This window comes from Pseudophryne corroboree, chromosome 3, assembly GCF_028390025.1.
Source record: "Pseudophryne corroboree isolate aPseCor3 chromosome 3, aPseCor3.hap2, whole genome shotgun sequence".
In the NCBI taxonomy this organism is placed as follows: Eukaryota; Metazoa; Chordata; class Amphibia; order Anura; family Myobatrachidae; genus Pseudophryne; species Pseudophryne corroboree.
This window is the reverse complement of record NC_086446.1, coordinates 422,261,131-422,279,886: the sequence shown is the minus strand read 5'-3', so window position 1 is coordinate 422,279,886 and position 18,756 is coordinate 422,261,131. Positions and strand designations below refer to the sequence as shown.

Genomic DNA, 18,756 nt, shown 5'->3' with positions numbered 1-18,756 from the left:
GTACATCATTAACAGGGGAACAACAGTGTAATAGAATTCTATAGTTCATGATATAGTACAGATTATTTTACGAAAAATTTAAAACCGCACAGGTCTCATAACTCTTGCAGGTAGCGAATACTCGTATTATATATGGGGAGAGAGAGAGAAACTATAGATAAGTAATAAAACAATAAGTAGGAAGCAGCATTGTAGTGACACCTATACTGACTGTATACACAGCACATCGTGCAAACAGGATGACGAGCAGCAGCAGCATCCGTGTGCTACTGTAATTCTGTATCCCTGGCCCAGCCCCATCCTCCTCCTGTGTGGCACCGAATGTGGGCGTGTTGCGTTTCCTTGCTTGTTATTGGTAGGGGCCTGTTATGTCAGCCAATCGGCTGCCACCCCGGGCTTGTTTGTATTTAAATGCCTTATAAGTATTGCCGGTGAGGTGGGCATCGCTCAGTGACTGTGGCCGGGACATCTGGATTTGTCAGCCATGGCTAATATGTCCCAGTGCCTGGATGATTTCACCTTGGCATCCCGGTGGCCCGCAGCACCCCCGGACCTGTACAGCGAGGCTCAGCGCCTGGCTCTGGAAGAGCTGGTGTCCGGGGGTCCGGAGGCGCTGCGTGGGTTCCTGAAGCGAGAGCGGGTCCCAGAATTCCTGTCCGAGCTGGAGGTCGGAGAGATTCTGAGCTCTGCAGCCTCTCTCCAGTGCGGGGAGGACGAGGTGTCCGTGTCCGCATCTGTGGACTGTTCCTCCGTTACTTATTTCCCAGAAATCTCGGACCTGGAGCCGCCGTTGCTGGAGCTTGGATGGCCGGCCTTCAGCGCTGGCTCGTACCGGGGTGCCACACGGGTTGAGGTGCACTTCCAGCCCGGCTACGGGGAGTCCATCTACAGCTGCAAAGAGGCGGCCAGAGCTCTGATCAGAACCGCCCGGGAGGTGGGTGTACGCTGGGCAGGAGGGCAACATATAGCTGGCAGGCGCGGGTGTAAGCACTGGGGTAAAGGGGATGCTGTTCTCATGCCCCTTGTAAGAAGCTGCAGGCACGTCTATGAATTAGCTGTGTGCACTACCCAAGGGCAGTCTGTGTAAGCACTTTAAGGGGTCAATCCAATTACCCGCTGGCAGTACTATTGGAAGACCTTCAGCAGATGTCATATACTGGTTATTATTCCTCCTGCCCTGTATGTTATTGTAATCTGCCACTCCAGTGCATTATACTTTATCTTACTGTATAGCCCTGCAGCATATCTGGTGGATTTGCTGGGGCAGTTTACTAAGAGAAAACCTGCTTTCACTCTGTTATTCTGAACTTGTAATCATCCTTAATTGTAGGTTTTATAAAATTACTTCTTTACTGTCCTATTAAATGCTCCTATGCACGCACACCCTACCCCTGACTAGTGCACATTATATTCTGACACTTTCTGAATTAGTGTTAGTTACTCTAATACTATAGTAATACTCTATGAGGAACCGACCGGTCTGAAATCCATGAATGACCAACCCATGTCCCTTTTGAGATAAAGGTTCAGATTAAACAGTTTTTAGACTAATGCTCGTGGATCCGTGTATATGACTCCTTGATGGAGTGCTACTTGAGAACATATTAATCTGATGGCCCTATAAACCTGATTTAATAAGTTTGTTTCTGTTCCCTGAGTTTTGATGTTGATGTGTAATTTCAGGTTTTAGTTTTGTTCCGTATCACCATGAATAAGCTACTACAATTGCTTTGAAGATGGCTTGGCTTAACCGGTTTCCCTGATATTTACCAAATACTTAAAGGCCAGTGCAACTTACTATGGGGTGTGGGGACACCTGCTGCTATTATTGCATATCAGCCATGATACTTATTCTGGTACCAGAATAGACCTAATAAACTTATTGAGTAAATTGGAAGGGGGGGAATTATATGAATATTGAGCGATTCCTGCTCCGAAAAAACACAAATAAAACCTTTGGTATGGATGCAGGGTTGCCATAATAAAATAGAAGTCTGCTATACAGGCTGGGCTGTACACGCTCAGAGGAAAACCTACAGTTTGTTGCCCCTCTAGTATTGGGCACTAGCCCAATCCGCATTTGTTGGAGCCTCTATTGGGTAAGGTAGAGGGGTTGGGGGGCTGCATGTCTCCATACTTTCCTGGAGAATTAGGGTTAAGACAGTGACACGTGGCCATTGATGGCAGGGAAAAATGTTGACCACTAAACATCAATGTTTAGTGAGTAGAGAATACATGTCTGCCTCCAAAGGTCCCAGTATAATGGACTGACACTATTTTTTAAACATTGGCATAGTTTTCTAGCATTGGGATAATGAAACCAGAAGAATTCCCTATTAAATTACGATGAAGCATAAAATGAATTTATATCAAAGCGGCTTATGGGATATCTTGTTCAATTAAGCCTTATTAATAAAAAGTATCCTATTAATGGAATTCATGTTCCAGCATGTGATGGTTGTCTGCATGATGGAACATGTAGTGTATGCATCAGATTAAGTTGAGGGAATAAGCATTGCTCCCACTTGCAGTAAACTGTACTGCTTAGTAAAGCCAGACTACTCACGTGAGGCTTGTACAGCAGGCAGCTATTGAAATTTTCGGTGCAGAAAGCTGCTGCAAGTGAGCACAAAGTTTTCCTTTTTTGCTCTGGATTGTTTAATCTCCAAACTACGGGGGAATCTTGTTGATATGTATTTGAATATTACTTGCTACAAAATATAAGGGTAATTTTTCATTTCTTTGGAAACTTTTTTTGTTGTTAGCTTTTAAGTCCTCTACACCAATCGGACTAATCTAGAAGTAATTAGATTGGTACTGGTGTAATCCAGATGTCTGAAGAAACGACTTGCCTATAAAAATGTGTGTTGTGAAAGGTCCACTAAAACACCTTTCAGACATGAGACTAAAACCTGGGATTTTGCATGCAGAGCCGGCCTTAGGCATAGGAAAACTAGGCAAATGCCTAGGGCATTTGGTATGCTTAGGGGCACCAGCAGCTTCTGCTGATTAAAATGATATGTGGCATGCCTATATTCTGTGTGTGACTGCGGCTGGATCTGCATACAAATTGCTACGTTGCAGTGTATTCCTGGAAATCACTGTAATGTAGCATTTCGTATGCAGATACAGCCGCAGTCGCACACAGAATATAGGCATGCTGCATATCATTTTAATCAACAGAAGCTGCTTGTGCATCCTAGCCACAAAGTAATGCAAATAATATGATGCATTTTCATAAGCAAAAGGCGCCCAATGTTAGCAGAGCTGCCTGCTGACTCATGCCAGGCATCTCCTGCAGAACTAGCGGTGGTGCTAGGGGGGCACCAGCCAAAATCTTGCCTAGGGCATCATATTGGTTAGGGCCGGCTCTGTTTGCATGTGTACATGCATCAACCCGCGTCCAGTTTATGTCTGAAAGGGTCTACCTGGGTTGAGAGTCCTGGATCTGGGACCCTGCTCGCTAGCAGAGTTTTTCCCAGGACTTGCAATCTGGGTAGATGACCCATCTTAGGTCTTGATGACCTGAGTAAGGCCTAAAAGAAATTGATGGGACAGTAGCGCTTGAAGATGAGATCTTCTCCAAGGGCCCACTGAATGCTGGAAGACTTGGGTCTGGTGTGAATGGACCCCGGCTTCACAGTCCTGTGCTCTGTCCCAAGTCTGAGCCGGGTTGAAGCTGGGTAATTTATGTAAAAGTGGAATTAGTGATGCGTTGGCAAACAAGCATGCTGGGGAAGGAGTTTTATTAAAAGAAAAGGAGGGTGGTTGGCTCTTTTCACCATTGCAGCATCAGCCATATCACCACCAAAGTCTAAGGAGTCTATTCATTGTACTTTCATTTTCACCTACTTTTGCAGACATTTACATTTCTCTAACGTCCTAGTGGATGCTGGGGACTCCGTCAGGACCATGGGGAATAGCGGGCTCCGCAGGAGACAGGGCACATCTAAAAAGCTCTTTAGGTCACATGGTGTGTACTGGCTCCTCCCCCTATGACCCTCCTCCAGGCTTCAGTTAGGTTTCTGTGCCCGGCCGAGTAGGGTGCAACCTGGATGGCTCTCTTATAGAGCTGTTTAGAAAAGTCTTTTTTAGGTTTAAACTAATCAGTGATACCTGCTGGCGACAGGATCACTGCAACGTGGGACTTAGGGGAGAGACTTGCAACTCACCTGCGTGCAGGAGGATTGAAGTCTTAGGCTACTGGACACTGAGCTCCAGAGGGAGTCGGAACACAGGTCAGCCTGGGGTTCGTCCCGGAGCCGCGCCGCCGATCCCCCTTACAGACGCTGAAGACGGCAGAGACGGAGGTCCGGTGACAGGCGGCAGAAGGCTTCTCAGTCTTCATAGAGGTAGCGCACAGCACTGCAGCTGTGCGCCATTGTTGTCTCACAGGCTCACTGACACGGTCACGGAGGGTGCAGGGCGCTGCTGGGGGCGCCCTGGGCAGCAATATAAATACCTAATTTGGCAAAAGAAATACACCACATATAGCCATTAAGGCTATATGTATGTATTTTAACCCAGGCCAGTATTAAAAAACCGGGAGGAAAAGCCCGCCGAGAAAGGGGCGGAGCTTATTCTCCTCAGCACACAGGCGCCATTTTCCCTCACAGAAAGGCTGAGGGGAAGGCTCCCATGCTCTCCCCTGCACTGCACTACAGAAACAGGGTTATAACAGAGAGGGGGGGCAATGATTTGGCGATATAAATATATATTAAATGCTATAAGGGAGGAACACTTATATAAAGGTTGTCCCTGTATAATTATAGCATTTTGGTGTGTGCTGGCAAACTCTCCCTCTGTCTCCCCAAAGGGCTAGTGGGTCCTGTCCTCTATCAGAGCATTCCCTGTGTGTGTGCTATAGGTCGGTACGTGTGTGTCGACATGTATGAGGAAAATGTTGGTGAGGAGACGGAGCAAATTGCCTGTAATAGTGATGTCACTCTCTAGGGAGTCGACACATGAATGGATGGCTTACTTATGGAATTACGTGATAATGTCAACACGCTGCAAGCCGGTTGACGACATGAGACAGCCGGCGGACAAATTAGTATTGGTCCAGGCGTCTCAGACACCGTCAGGGGCTTGTAAAAACGCCCATTTACCTCAGTCGGTCGACAGACACTGACACGGACACTGACCCCAGTGTCGACGGTGAAGAAACAAACGTATTTTTCCTTTAGGGCCACAAGTTACATGTTAAGGGCAATGAAGGAGGTGTTACATATTTCTGATACCACAAGTACCACAAATAAGGGTATTTTGTTGGGTGGGAATAAACTACTTGTAGTTTTGCCTGAATCAGATAAATTAAATGAAGTGTGTGATGATACGTGGGGTTCCTCCGATAGAAAGTTATGGGCGGTATACCCTTTCCCGCCAGAAGTAAGGGCGAGTTGGAAAACACACCTTAGGGTGGATAAGGCGCTCACACGCTTGTAAAAACATGGCGTTACCGTCTCCAGATACGGCCGCCTCAAGGAGCCAGCTGATAGGATGCTGGAAAATATCATAACAGTATATACACACATACTGGTGTTATACTACGACCAGCAATCGCCTCAGCATGGATGTGCAGCGCTGAGGGGGCTTGGTCGGATTTCCTGACTGAAAATTTTGATACCCTTGACAGGGACAAGATTTTATTTACTATAGAGCATTTTAAGGATGCATTTCTATATATGCGTGATGCGCAGAGGCATATATTGTATTCTGGCATCAAGAGTAAATGTGATGTACATATCTGCCAGACGAAGACACGACAGTGGTCAGGTGAGGCAGATTACAGACGGCATATGGAAGTATTGCTGTATAAAGGGGCGGTCCATTGGACCTGGTGGCCATGGCAACAGCTGAAAAATCCACCTTTTGTTACCCCGAGTCACATATCGGCAAGAAAGGACACAGTCTTTTCAGTCTCAGTCCTTTCGTCCCCATACGGGCAGGCGGGCAAAGGCCAGTCATATCTGCCCAGGGGTAGAGGAAAGGGAAGAAGACTGCAGCAAGCAGCCCATTCCCAGGAACAGAAGCCCCTCACAGCTTCTGCCAAGTCCGCAGCATAACTCTGGGGCCGTACAAGCGGACTCAGGTGCGGTAGGGGGTCATCTCAAGAGTTTCAGCACGCAGTGGGCTCACTCGCAAGGGAACTCCGGGATCCTACATGTAGTATCCCAGGTGTACATTAGAAATTCGAGACGTCTCCCCCTCACACAATTCACAGGCTGTATTCCCAGCAGGTGATAATCAAAGTACCCCTTTTACAGAAGGGGGTAGTATTCCACACTATATTGTGGTACTGAAGCCAACCGGCTCGGTGAGATCTGAAATATTTGAACACTTACATACAAGCGTTCAAATCAAGATGGAGTCACTCGGAGCAGTGATAGCGAACCAGGAAGAAGGGGACGATATGGTGTCACTGGATATCAGGGACGCTTACCTACAGGTCCAAATTTGCCCTTCTCACCAAGGGTACTTCAGGTTCCTGGTACAGAACTGTCACTATCAGTTCAGACGCTGCCGTTTGGATTGTCCACGGCGCCCCGGGTCTTTACCAAGGTAATGGCCGGAATGATGAATTTTCTTAAAAGAAACATGGACGCTTTCCTGATAAGGGCAAGGTCCAGAGAACAGTTGGAGGTCGGAGTAGCACTATCTTAAGTAGTGCTACGACAGCACGAGTGGATTCTAAATATTCCAAAATCGCAGCTTTTTCCGACGACACGTCTACTGTTCCTAGGGATGATTCTGGACACAGTCCAGAAAAACGTGTTTCTCCCAGTGGAGAAAGCCAGGGAGTTATCCGAGATAATCGGGATCCTCCTAAAACCAGGAAAAGTGTCAGTGCATCATTGCACAAGAGTCCTGGTAAAAATGGTGGCTTATTACGAAGCAATTCCATTCGGCAGATTTCCCGCAAGAACTCTTCAATGGGATCTGCTGGACAAATGGTCCGGATCGCATCCTCAGATGCATCAGCGGATAACCCTATATCCAAGGACAAGGGTGTCTCTCCTGTGGTGATTACAGAGTGCTCATCTTCTAGAGGGCCGTAGATTCGGCATTCAGGATTGGATGCCGGTGACCACGGAGGCCAGCCTGAGAGGCTGGGGAACAGTCACACAAGGAAAAAATTTCCAGGGAAGTGTGATTAAGTCTGGAGAATTCTCTCCGCATAAATAAGCTTAGAGCAAATATATAATGCTCCAAACTTAGCAAGACCTCTGCTTCAAGGTCAGCCGGTATTGATCCAGTGGGATAACATCACGGCAGTCGCCCACGTAAACAGAAAGGGCGGCACAAGAAGCAGGAGGGCAGTGTCAAAACTGCAAGGATTTTTCGCTAGGCGGAAAATCATGTGATAGCACTGTCAGCAGTGTTCTTTCCGGGAGTGGACGACTGGGAAGCAGACTTCCTCAGCAGGCATTACCTCCACCCGGGAGAGTGGAAACTTCATAGGGAAGTTTTTCAGCATGATTGTGGACCGTTGGCAAAGACCAAAGGTGGACATGATGGCGTCCCGCCCGAACAAAAAACGGGACAGGTATTCCGCCAGGTCTTGAGACCTTCAGGCGATAGCTGTGGATGTTCTGGTAACACCGTGGGTGTACCAGTCAGTGTATGTGTTCCCTCCTCTGTTTCTCATAACCAAGGTATTGAGAATTATAAGACATAGAGGAGTATGAACTATACTAGTGGCTCCGGATTGGCCAAGAGGGACTTGGTACCCGGAACTTCAAGAGATGCTCACAGAGGACTAAGGGCCTGGGGAGCTAAGATGGGACTTGCTTCAGCAAGTACCATGTATATTCCAAGATTTACCGCGGCTGCGTGTGACGGCATGGCGGTTGAATGCCGGATCCTGAAGGGAAAAGACATTCCATAAGAGGTCATACCTACCTTGGTTAAAGCCAGGAAGGAGGTGACCGCACAACGTCATCACCACATGTGGTGAAAATATGTTGCGTGGGTAAGGCCAGGAAGGCTCCACGAAGGAAATTCAACTAGGTCGATTTCTGCACTTCCTGAAAACAGGAGTGTTTTGAGCCTCAAATTGGGGTTCATTAAGATTTAAATTTCGGCCCTGTAGATTTTCTTCCAGAAAAAAATTGACTTCAGTTCCTGAAGTCCAGATTATAAAGGGTGTATTGCATATACAGTTTTTTTGTGCCTCTAGGGGCACCGTGAGATCTCAACATAGTGTTGGGATTCCTTAAAATCATATTGGTTTGAACCGCTCAAATCTGTGGATTTGAAATATCTCACATGGAAAGTGACCATGCTGTTGACCAATATCTCGCATGGAAAGTGACCATGTTGTTAGCCCTGGCCTCGGCCAGGCGATTGTCAGAATGGGCGGCTGTGTCTTACAAAAGCCCATATTATAATTTTCCATTTGAACAGGGCAGAACTGGGACTCGTCTCCAGTTTCTTCCTAAAGGGGTGTCAGCGTTTTCACCTGAAACAACCTATTGTGGTGCCTGAGGCTACTGGGGACTTGGAGGACTCCAAGTTACTAGACGTTGTCAGGGCCCTAAAAATAAATATATATATATATATATATATATATATATATATATATATATATATATATATATATATATATATATATATATATATATATATATATATATATAATATAGTTAGGACGGCTTGCTGTTTATATTGTATGCACCCAACAAGCTGGGTGCGTCTGCTTCTAAGCAGTCTATTGCACGCTGGATTTGTAGTACAATTCAGCTTGCACATTCTGTGGCAGGCCTGTCACAGTCGAAATATGTAGATGCCATTCCACAAGGAAGGTGGCATTCATCCTGGGCGGCTGCCCGAGGAGTCTCGGCATTATAACTTTGTCGAGCAGTTACGTAGTCAAGGGAGAACACGTTTGTAAAATTTTACAAATTTGATACTCTGGCTAAAGAGGACCTGGAGTTCTCTCATTCGGTGCTGCAGAGTCATCCGCACTCTCCCGCCCGTTTGGGAGCTTTGGTATAATCCCCATGGTCCTGACGGAGTCCCCAGCATCCACTAGGACGTTAGAGAAAATAAGATTTTACTTACCGATAAATCTATTTCTCGTAGTCCGTAGTGGATGCTGGGCGCCCATCCCAAGTGCGGATTGTCTGCAATGTTTGTACATAGTTATTGTTACAAAAAAAATCGGGTTATTACTATTGTTGTGAGCCATCTTCTTAGAGGCTACTTCGTTTTGTTATCATACTGTTAACTGGGTTCAGATCACAAGTTGTACGGTGTGATTGGTGTGGCTGGTATGAGTCTTACCCGGGATTCAAGATCCTTCCTTATTGTGTACGCTCGTCCGGGCACAGTACCTAACTGAAGCCTGGAGGAGGGTCATAGGGGGAGGAGCCAGTACACACCATGTGACCTAAAGAGCTTTTTAGATGTGCCCTGTCTCCTGCGGAGCCCGCTATTCCCCATGGTCCTGACGGAGTCCCCAGCATCCACTACGGACTACGAGAAATAGATTTATCGGTAAGTAAAATCTTATTTTTTACTGACTCATGGCCATAAATTATAAAGGTAACGCAAAAGATTTCATGGATATCTCCTACTTAACTTTCAGTCCCAATTTGGCTCACTGCCTCCATACTATTGTTCAGAAATACAACCTTTCGGAGCCTGTCAGCGGGAACCTTCACCCCTAATTGTCTCACTCTGCTAGACAGCCGGTTCTTTGTGTGCATGTGTGAATCCCAGTTCAAACACTAGCATTGCAGAGTCACTCGGCAGTGCAGTTTCACTACAACAAAAGTAGCAGCATAGGAGCAATGTTGAATCTCCATGTAAAGGAGTTGGATACTAAAGTGCCTGATGAATAGATCTATAATTATTTCTTGAGATGAAAAAAATTTTTTGAAAATCTTTTGGAAAAATCTGCCTCAACAGTATCGGTAACCTAATCCTTGCTACCCACTACAAGAGTCTGCATGCTGCTATTAAGGAGGGTACTCACGGAGAGATCCATGCTTAAAATCTAAGCAATCTGACTAGATCAGGGGTGGCCAACCAGTCAGAGACAAAGAGCCAAAAAATCTTGTTCGGTACGTCAAAGAGCTGACATCAAGCTGAAGGCGCGTGTGCAAAAATGGGGTGTGGCCTTGTGCCTGCTAGGCCACACCCCTAGTATAAAATACAATGAAAATGTCAGATCCACATAAAATACATTTTAAAGCCAGAATCAACATAAAATACATTAAAAAAGACACTTCCACATAAAATAATTTAAAAATCCAGATCCATATAAAATATATTGAAAAAGCTATATTCACATAATACACTTCAGCTCCTCCATGTGTCACTTCAGCCAGCACCTGCCTGTGTCACTCCAGCGGGCTCCCTCATGTGCAAATGTGTCACTCCTGCTAGTACCCTCCTGTGTCACTCCAGACAGCACCCTCCCGTGTCACTCCAGTCAGCTCCCCCATTGTGTCTCTCCTGCCAGGATCCTCCTGTATCACTCCAGCCAGCTCCCCCTTGTGTCACTCCAGCCCACCCTCATATGTCACTACATCCCAGTATCTGGCTTCCTCAGTTTTCAGTCGCCGTTGTGCTACTGTGTGTCTGGCTGGAGTGCACCAGTTTCCGGATCTGTTGTGGTCAGGTGACTTTGAATGTTGGGAGCCACATTTGAATAAAGAAAGAGCTGCATGCGGCCCAAGAGCCACGGGTTGGCCGCGGCTGGACTAGATTGCTTAGATTTTAAGCACAGATCACTCGTGTGTACCCCCCACAGCGATGGGCCGCACATCGCTATCGCCTGTGTTAGATTGGCCTGCATGCAGGCTCGATCTAGCACGTCGCTCATTTCACCTGCTGGGTGAAATGAGCGGCCCCCCGTCCTCGCATCGCTCAGCACACATCGCACAGTGCTGAGCAGCGGGAGTGATGTGTGCTGAGCGGTTCGCTCAGCACACATCTCTCCCTTGTATATGGCCCTTTACTGTTGCACAGGTCATACAGATTATCTATAGAGAGAAGGGGCTGACAAGCTTATTTATAGGGAACAAAGTAATTGTACATAGTTTAATGTTTGTTTTAAAGTCATTATGATGCAGATGCACTAAGCCTTGGAGAGAGATAAAGTAGCAAACGAATCAGTTCCTGTCATTTTTCAAACAGCCTGTGACATGGCAGTTAGGAGCTGATTGACTAGTATTTCTCTATCGTCCTAGTGGATGCTGGGGTTCCTGAAAGGACCATGGGGAATAGCGGCTCCGCAGGAGACAGGGCACAAAAAGTAAAGCTTTTCCAGATCAGGTGGTGTGCACTGGCTCCTCCCCCTATGACCCTCCTCCAGACTCCAGTTAGATTTTTGTGCCCGGCCGAGAAGGGTGCAATCTAGGTGGCTCTCCTAAAGAGCTGCTTAGAAAAAGTTTAGCTTAGGTTTTTTATTTTACAGTGAGTCCTGCTGGCAACAGGATCACTGCAACGAGGGACTGAGGGGAGAAGAAGTGAACTCACCTGCGTGCAGGATGGATTGGCTTCTTGGCTACTGGACATCAGCTCCAGAGGGACGATCACAGGTACAGTCTGGATGGTCACCGGAGCCGCGCCGCCGGCCCCCTTGCAGATGCTGAAGTCAGAAGAGGTCCAGAATCGGCGGCTGAAGACTCCTGCAGTCTTCTAAAGGTAGCGCACAGCACTGCAGCTGTGCGCCATTTTCCTCTCAGCACACTTCACACGCAGTCACTGAGGGTGCAGGGCGCTGGGGGGGGGCGCCCTGGGAGGCAAATGTAACCTATATAAAGGCTAAAAATACCTCACATATAGCCCCCAGAGGCTATATGGAGATATTTAACCCCTGCCTGGATTCACTAAATAGCGGGAGACGAGCCCGCCGGAAAAGGGGCGGGGCCTATCTCCTCAGCACACGGCGCCATTTCCTCTCACAGCTCCGCTGGTCAGGACGGCTCCCAGGTCTCTCCCCTGCACTGCACTACAGAAACAGGGTAAAACAGAGAGGGGGGGCAAATTTATGGCGATATTTTGATATATATAAAGCAGCTATAAGGGAGCACTTATTATAAGGCTATCCCTGTTATATATAGCGCTTTTGGTGTGTGCTGGCAAACTCTCCCTCTGTCTCCCCAAAGGGCTAGTGGGTCCTGTCTTCGTTAGGAGCATTCCCTGTGTGTCTGCTGTGTGTCGGTACGTGTGTGTCGACATGTATGAGGACGATATTGGTGTGGAGGCGGAGCAATTGCCAAATATGAGGATGTCACCCCCTAGGGAGTCGACACCAGAATGGATGCCTTTATTTATGGAACTACGGGATAGTGTCAACACGCTAAAGCAGTCGTTTGACGACATGAGACGGCCGGACAATCAATTAGTGCCTGTCCAGGCGACTCAAACACCGTCAGGGGCTGTGAAACGCCCTTTGCCTCAGTCGGTCGACACAGACCCAGACACAGGCACTGACTCCAGTGGTGACGGTGACGAATCAACCGTATTTTCCAGTAGGGCCACACGTTATATGATTTTGGCAATGAAGGAGGCGTTACATTTAGCTGATACTACAGGTACCACTAAACAGGGTATTATGTGGGGTGTGAAAAAACTACCTATAGTTTTTCCTGAATCAGAAGAATTAAATGACGTGTGTAATGAAGCGTGGGTTGCCCCTGATAAAAAGCTGATAATTTCAAAGAAATTATTGGCATTATACCCTTTCCCGCCAGAGGTTAGGGAGCGCTGGGAAACACCTCCTAGGGTGGACAAGGCGCTAACACGCTTATCTAAACAAGTGGCGTTACCCTCTCCTGAGACGGCCGCACTTAAAGATCCATCAGATAGGAGGATGGAAAATATCCAAAAAAGTATATACACACATGCAGGTGTTATACTACGACCAGCTATAGCGACTGCCTGGATGTGCAGTGCTGGGGTAGTTTGGTCAGAGTCCCTGATTGAAAATATTGATACCCTGGACAGGGACAATATTTTACTGTCGTTAGAACAAATAAAGGATGCATTTCTTTATATGCGTGATGCACAGAGGGATATCTGCACACTGGCATCACGGGTAAGTGCTATGTCCATTTCGGCCAGAAGAGCTTTATGGACGCGACAGTGGACAGGCGATGCGGATTCAAAACGACATATGGAAGTTTTGCCGTATAAAGGGGAGGAGTTATTTGGAGTCGGTCTATCAGATTTGGTGGCCACGGCTACAGCCGGGAAATCCACCTTTCTACCTCAAGTCACTCCCCAACAGAAAAAGGCACCGACTTTTCAACCGCAGCCCTTTCGTTCCTTTAAAAATAAGAGAGCAAAGGGCTATTCATATCTGCCACGAGGCAGAGGTCGAGGGAAGAGACAGCAACAGGCAGCTCCTTCCCAGGAACAGAAGCCTTCCCCGGCTTCTACAAAAGCCTCAGCATGACGCTGGGGCTTCTCAAGCGGACTCGGGGACGGTGGGTGGTCGTCTCAAAAATTACAGCGCGCAGTGGGCTCACTCGCAGGTAGATCCCTGGATCCTGCAGATAATATCTCAGGGGTACAGGTTGGAATTAGAGACAGATCCACCTCGCCGTTTCCTGAAGTCTGCTTTACCAACGTCCCCCTCCGAAAGGGAGACGGTTTTGGAAGCCATTCACAAGCTGTACTCTCAGCAGGTGATAGTCAAGGTACCTCTTCTACAACAAGGGAAGGGGTATTATTCCACTCTTTTTGTGGTACCGAAGCCGGATGGCTCGGTAAGGCCTATTCTAAATCTGAAGTCCTTGAACCTGTACATAAAGAAGTTCAAGTTCAAGATGGAGTCACTCAGAGCAGTGATAGCGAACCTGGAAGAGGGGGACTTTATGGTATCCTTGGACATCAAGGATGCGTATCTCCACGTTCCAATTTACCCCTCACACCAGGGGTACCTCAGGTTCGTTGTACAAAACTGTCACTATCAGTTTCAGACGCTGCCGTTCGGATTGTCCACGGCACCTCGGGTCTTTACAAAGGTAATGGCCGAGATGATGATTCTTCTTCGAAGAAAAGGCATATTAATTATCCCATACTTGGACGATCTCCTAATAAGGGCAAGGTCCAGAGAACAGCTAGAGATGGGATTAGCACTGTCGCAAGAAGTGCTAAAACAGCACGGGTGGATTCTGAATATTCCAAAATCCCAGTTAATGCCGACAACTCGTCTGCTGTTCCTAGGGATGATTCTGGACACGGTTCAGAAAAAGGTTTTTCTCCCGGAGGAAAAAGCCAAGGAGTTATCCGAGCTTGTCAGGAACCTCCTAAAACCAGGAAAGGTGTCTGTACATCAATGCACAAGAGTCCTGGGAAAAATGGTGGCTTCTTACGAAGCAATTCCATTCGGCAGATTCCACGCAAGAATTTTCCAAAGGGATCTGTTGGACAAATGGTCAGGGTCGCATCTTCAGATGCACCTGCGGATAACCCTGTCTCCAAGGACAAGGGTGTCTCTTCTGTGGTGGTTGCAGAGTGCTCATCTATTGGAGGGCCGCAGATTCGGCATACAGGATTGGATCCTGGTGACCACGGACGCCAGCCTGAGAGGCTGAGGAGCAGTCACACAAGGAAGAAACTTCCAGGGAGTATGGACGAGCCTGGAAACGTCTCTTCACATAAACATTCTGGAACTAAGAGCAATATACAATGCTCTAAGCCAGGCAGAACCTCTGCTTCAGGGAAAACCGGTGTTGATCCAGTCGGACAACATCACGGCAGTCGCCCATGTGAACAGACAGGGCGGCACAAGAAGCAGGAGTGCAATGGCAGAAGCTGCAAGGATTCTTCGCTGGGCAGAGAATCATGTGATAGCACTGTCAGCAGTGTTCATCCCGGGAGTGGACAACTGGGAAGCAGACTTCCTCAGCAGACACGATCTTCACCCGGGAGAGTGGGGACTTCATCCAGAAGTCTTCCACTTGCTGGTAACCCGTTGGGAAAGACCAATGGTGGACATGATGGCGTCTCGCCTCAACAAAAAACTGGACAGGTATTGCGCCAGGTCAAGAGATCCGCAGGCAATAGCTGTGGACGCGCTGGTAACGCCTTGGGTGTACCAGTCGGTGTATGTGTTTCCTCCTCTGCCTCTCATACCAAAAGTATTGAGAATTATACGGCAAAGAGGCGTAAGGACGATACTAGTGGTTCCGGATTGGCCAAGAAGGACTTGGTACCCGGAACTTCAAGAGATGATCACGGAAGATCCGTGGCCTCTACCTCTAAGGAGGGACTTGCTTCAGCAGGGTCCCTGTCTGTTTCAAGACTTACCGCGGCTGCGTTTGACGGCATGGCGGTTGAACGCCGGATCCTAAAGGAAAAAGGCATGCCGGAAGAAGTCATTCCTACTTTGATTAAAGCAAGGAAGGAAGTAACCGTGCAACATTATCACCGAATTTGGCGAAAATATGTTGCGTGGTGCGAAGATCGGAGTGCTCCGACGGAGGAATTTCAACTGGGTCGATTCCTACATTTCCTGCAATCAGGATTGTCTATGGGTCTCAAATTGGGATCTATTAAGGTTCAAATTTCGGCCCTGTCGATTTTCTTTCAAAAAGAATTGGCTTCAGTCCCTGAAGTCCAGACCTTTGTTAAGGGAGTGCTACATATACAGCCTCCTGTGGTGCCTCCAGTGGCACCGTGGGATCTCAATGTGGTTTTGGACTTTCTAAAATCTCATTGGTTTGAACCACTAAAGAAGGTGGATTTGAAATATCTCACATGGAAAGTGACCATGCTTCTAGCCCTGGCTTCGGCCAGGAGAGTGTCAGAACTGGCAGCTTTATCTTACAAAAGCCCATATCTGATTTTCCATTCGGACAGGGCAGAACTGCGGACTCGTCCGCATTTTCTCCCTAAGGTGGTGTCAGCATTTCATCTGAACCAGCCTATTGTAGTGCCTGCGGCTACAAGTGACTTGGAGGACTCCTCCAAGTTACTGGACGTTGTCAGAGCATTAAAAATATATATTGCAAGGACAGCTGGAGTCAGAAAATCTGACTCGTTGTTTATATTGTATGCACCCAACAAGATGGGTGCTCCTGCGTCTAAGCAGACGATTGCTCGTTGGATCTGTAGCACAATCCAACTTGCACATTCTGTGGCAGGCCTGCCACAGCCTAAATCTGTAAAGGCCCACTCCACAAGGAAGGTGGGCTCATCTTGGGCGGCTGCCCGAGGGGTCTCGGCATTACAACTTTGCCGAGCAGCTACGTGGTCAGGGGAGAACACGTTTGTAAAATTTTACAAATTTGATACTCTGGCTAAGGAGGACCTGGAGTTCTCTCATTCGGTGCTGCAGAGTCATCCGCACTCTCCCGCCCGTTTGGGAGCTTTGGTATAATCCCCATGGTCCTTTCAGGAACCCCAGCATCCACTAGGACGATAGAGAAAATAAGATTTTACTTACCAATAAATCTATTTCTCGGAGTCCGTAGTGGATGCTGGGCGCCCATCCCAAGTGCGGATTATCTGCAATAATTGTACATAGTTATTGTTAACTAATTCGGGTTATTGTTGAAGGAAGCCATCTTTCAGAGGCTCCGCTGTTATCATACTGTTAACTGGGTTTAGATCACAAGTTGTACGGTGTGATTGGTGTGGCTGGTATGAGTCTTACCCGGGATTCAAAATCCTCCCTTATTGTGTACGCTCGTCCGGGCACAGTACCTAACTGGAGTCTGGAGGAGGGTCATAGGGGGAGGAGCCAGTGCACACCACCTGATCTGGAAAAGCTTTACTTTTTGTGCCCTGTCTCCTGCGGAGCCGCTATTCCCCATGGTCCTTTCAGGAACCCCAGCATCCACTACGGACTCCGAGAAATAGATTTATCGGTAAGTAAAATCTTATTTTTATCTCTCTCCAATGCTTAGTACATATGCCCCTATGCGTTTTAGAACCGTTGCAATGTAGTACTTGGAGGAGACTCTGGGAAAGGAGAAAAGAGACAGCAAAACATAGGGAAATAAAGCGTGGTGATGTAAGGCGAAACGACTACGTTTACTTATACAGTTTGCGCACTCACAACCTGGCGATTGATGGGTGCAAAATGCTTTTATATGTCCACAGTACGTAGGTGAGATTTCTGAACTGTGTGTATAAACTTTTGCTAATAAGATCTGAATAGTGATTTTTGTCATCCCTTCAGTGGTCATTACAAAGACTTGTGTGTCTAAAGGCATTGTGCACTTCCCTACTGTCAATTACTGTGGATACTGGAAGTTACCTGGATAAGCTTGCCTACTTCCAACAAGCGCAAGAGGGTTTACAGAGCTGTGACTTGCTTGGAATACTACTATTAAAGGCAGGCGCAATTGCAATAAACTTGCAAAGCAGTGTCCCTTTCAAAACATGTTCTAGCACCTGTACTGTATGCGGTGTTCTGTTCTAGGGGTACCCATTCAGTTTAGGTTGGGTTTCTATGAAGCTCTAAGGAGTTGAGGATTGAAAGGAGTTCATTTTTAATACCCAAGTTTAAGTTTCTCCAGAATCTAAACCAATGCTCAGTGCTTTGTCCACAAGTAATAGAGGGGCAGATGTATTAACCTGGAGACTGCATAAGGAAGTGATAAACCAGTGATGTGTGCAAGGTGATAAACACACCAGCCAATCAGCTACTAACTGTTAATTTACATATTGGAACTGATTGGCTGGTGTGTTTATCACCTTGCACATATCACTGGTTTATCACTTCCTTATGCCTTCTCCAGGTTAATACATCTGCCCCCTAGTCCCTTCCACAGATTTTCCGAAGGCTTATGACCTTGCCATGTGGCTCCTACCTCACTACTTTCTCTGTGTAATAGTTTAACCCTCCAGGCTGTGTTTCCTTTTTCAGACTAACACTATAGCACATGGTTAGCATAGCATAAACATTAGTTAGATCCCTTGGGGGGGGTCTGCGAATCCAGCTGGAAATAATCCCCTTAAACAAGACTCTTGCACCTCTTGTGTCTTGGCTTGTTTTTGTATGTGACCATACATTCCTTCTGCTCACCTGTTGCCTTTAATACCTGGTTTGATGGATGAATATTTTCTGGATGGGAGATACAGTAGCTGCTTCTCCTAAATGGATATTGACATGATAGAAGGCAGTTTTTTTGGTATTTTGTAGCTTAAAATAATGGCATGCATGAAAACAAGTCTGGACTGTTCTTGTTTTTGCCAATACGCATCAGTTTTTCTGCTGAATACACTTCACTTTTAATCTTCTTCTCTTGTTCATTGCTAAGCAGCTGTTTTATAACCATGAAAACTAGCTCAATATTTATTAGATGGCAGCATTTCTAGAATTGTTTTTCTCCTACCATAAAAAGTTAACACTTTTCTTTATGAATGTGCCTTTACATAAAACAATCCCCACATCTCATTACATTATTTTCTTCGTTCTCGCTCCCGTCCAGTAGTGGCAACAGTGAAATCCAAAAATCAAATAGGGGAGCCAAACCAACACTTCAAACATCGCTGGCTGGGGGACACTGGCAGTTGGTGTGGCTCCCCTATTTGAATTTTGAACGGTGCTGTAGCCCCACCTCTGGTGCCTCCACTGCTCCCATCTCAAGTGCACCTCCTGAAGTGCAAACAGAAATCCGTACAAAGTAGGGCTTTTGGGCATCTTAATTGCAGTGAGCCCATTAGTTTGCATGGGAAAAGTGGTTTTATGCAACTAAGCCCAGTACATTTGGGAGGGAGAATGCAGCTCTCAAACCAGCATGGGCTGTGCGCCCAAACAATTGAGTAGCTCCCGGTGACTCCCCC

General features: G+C 47.0%; 1 protein-coding gene across 1 annotated transcript in view; it reads left to right on the top strand.

Moving 5' to 3' along the window:
- Positions 1 to 424: 424 nt before the first annotated feature.
- FAM83D (family with sequence similarity 83 member D) overlaps positions 425 to 18,756 on the top strand; it is a 34,631-nt gene continuing 16,299 nt past the window's right edge. Inside the window, exon 1 of the mRNA XM_063960257.1 lies at positions 425 to 934. Coding sequence (XP_063816327.1) covers positions 485 to 934 — 450 coding nt within the window. The 5' untranslated portion in view covers positions 425 to 484. The remainder of the gene's footprint in view (positions 935 to 18,756) is intronic.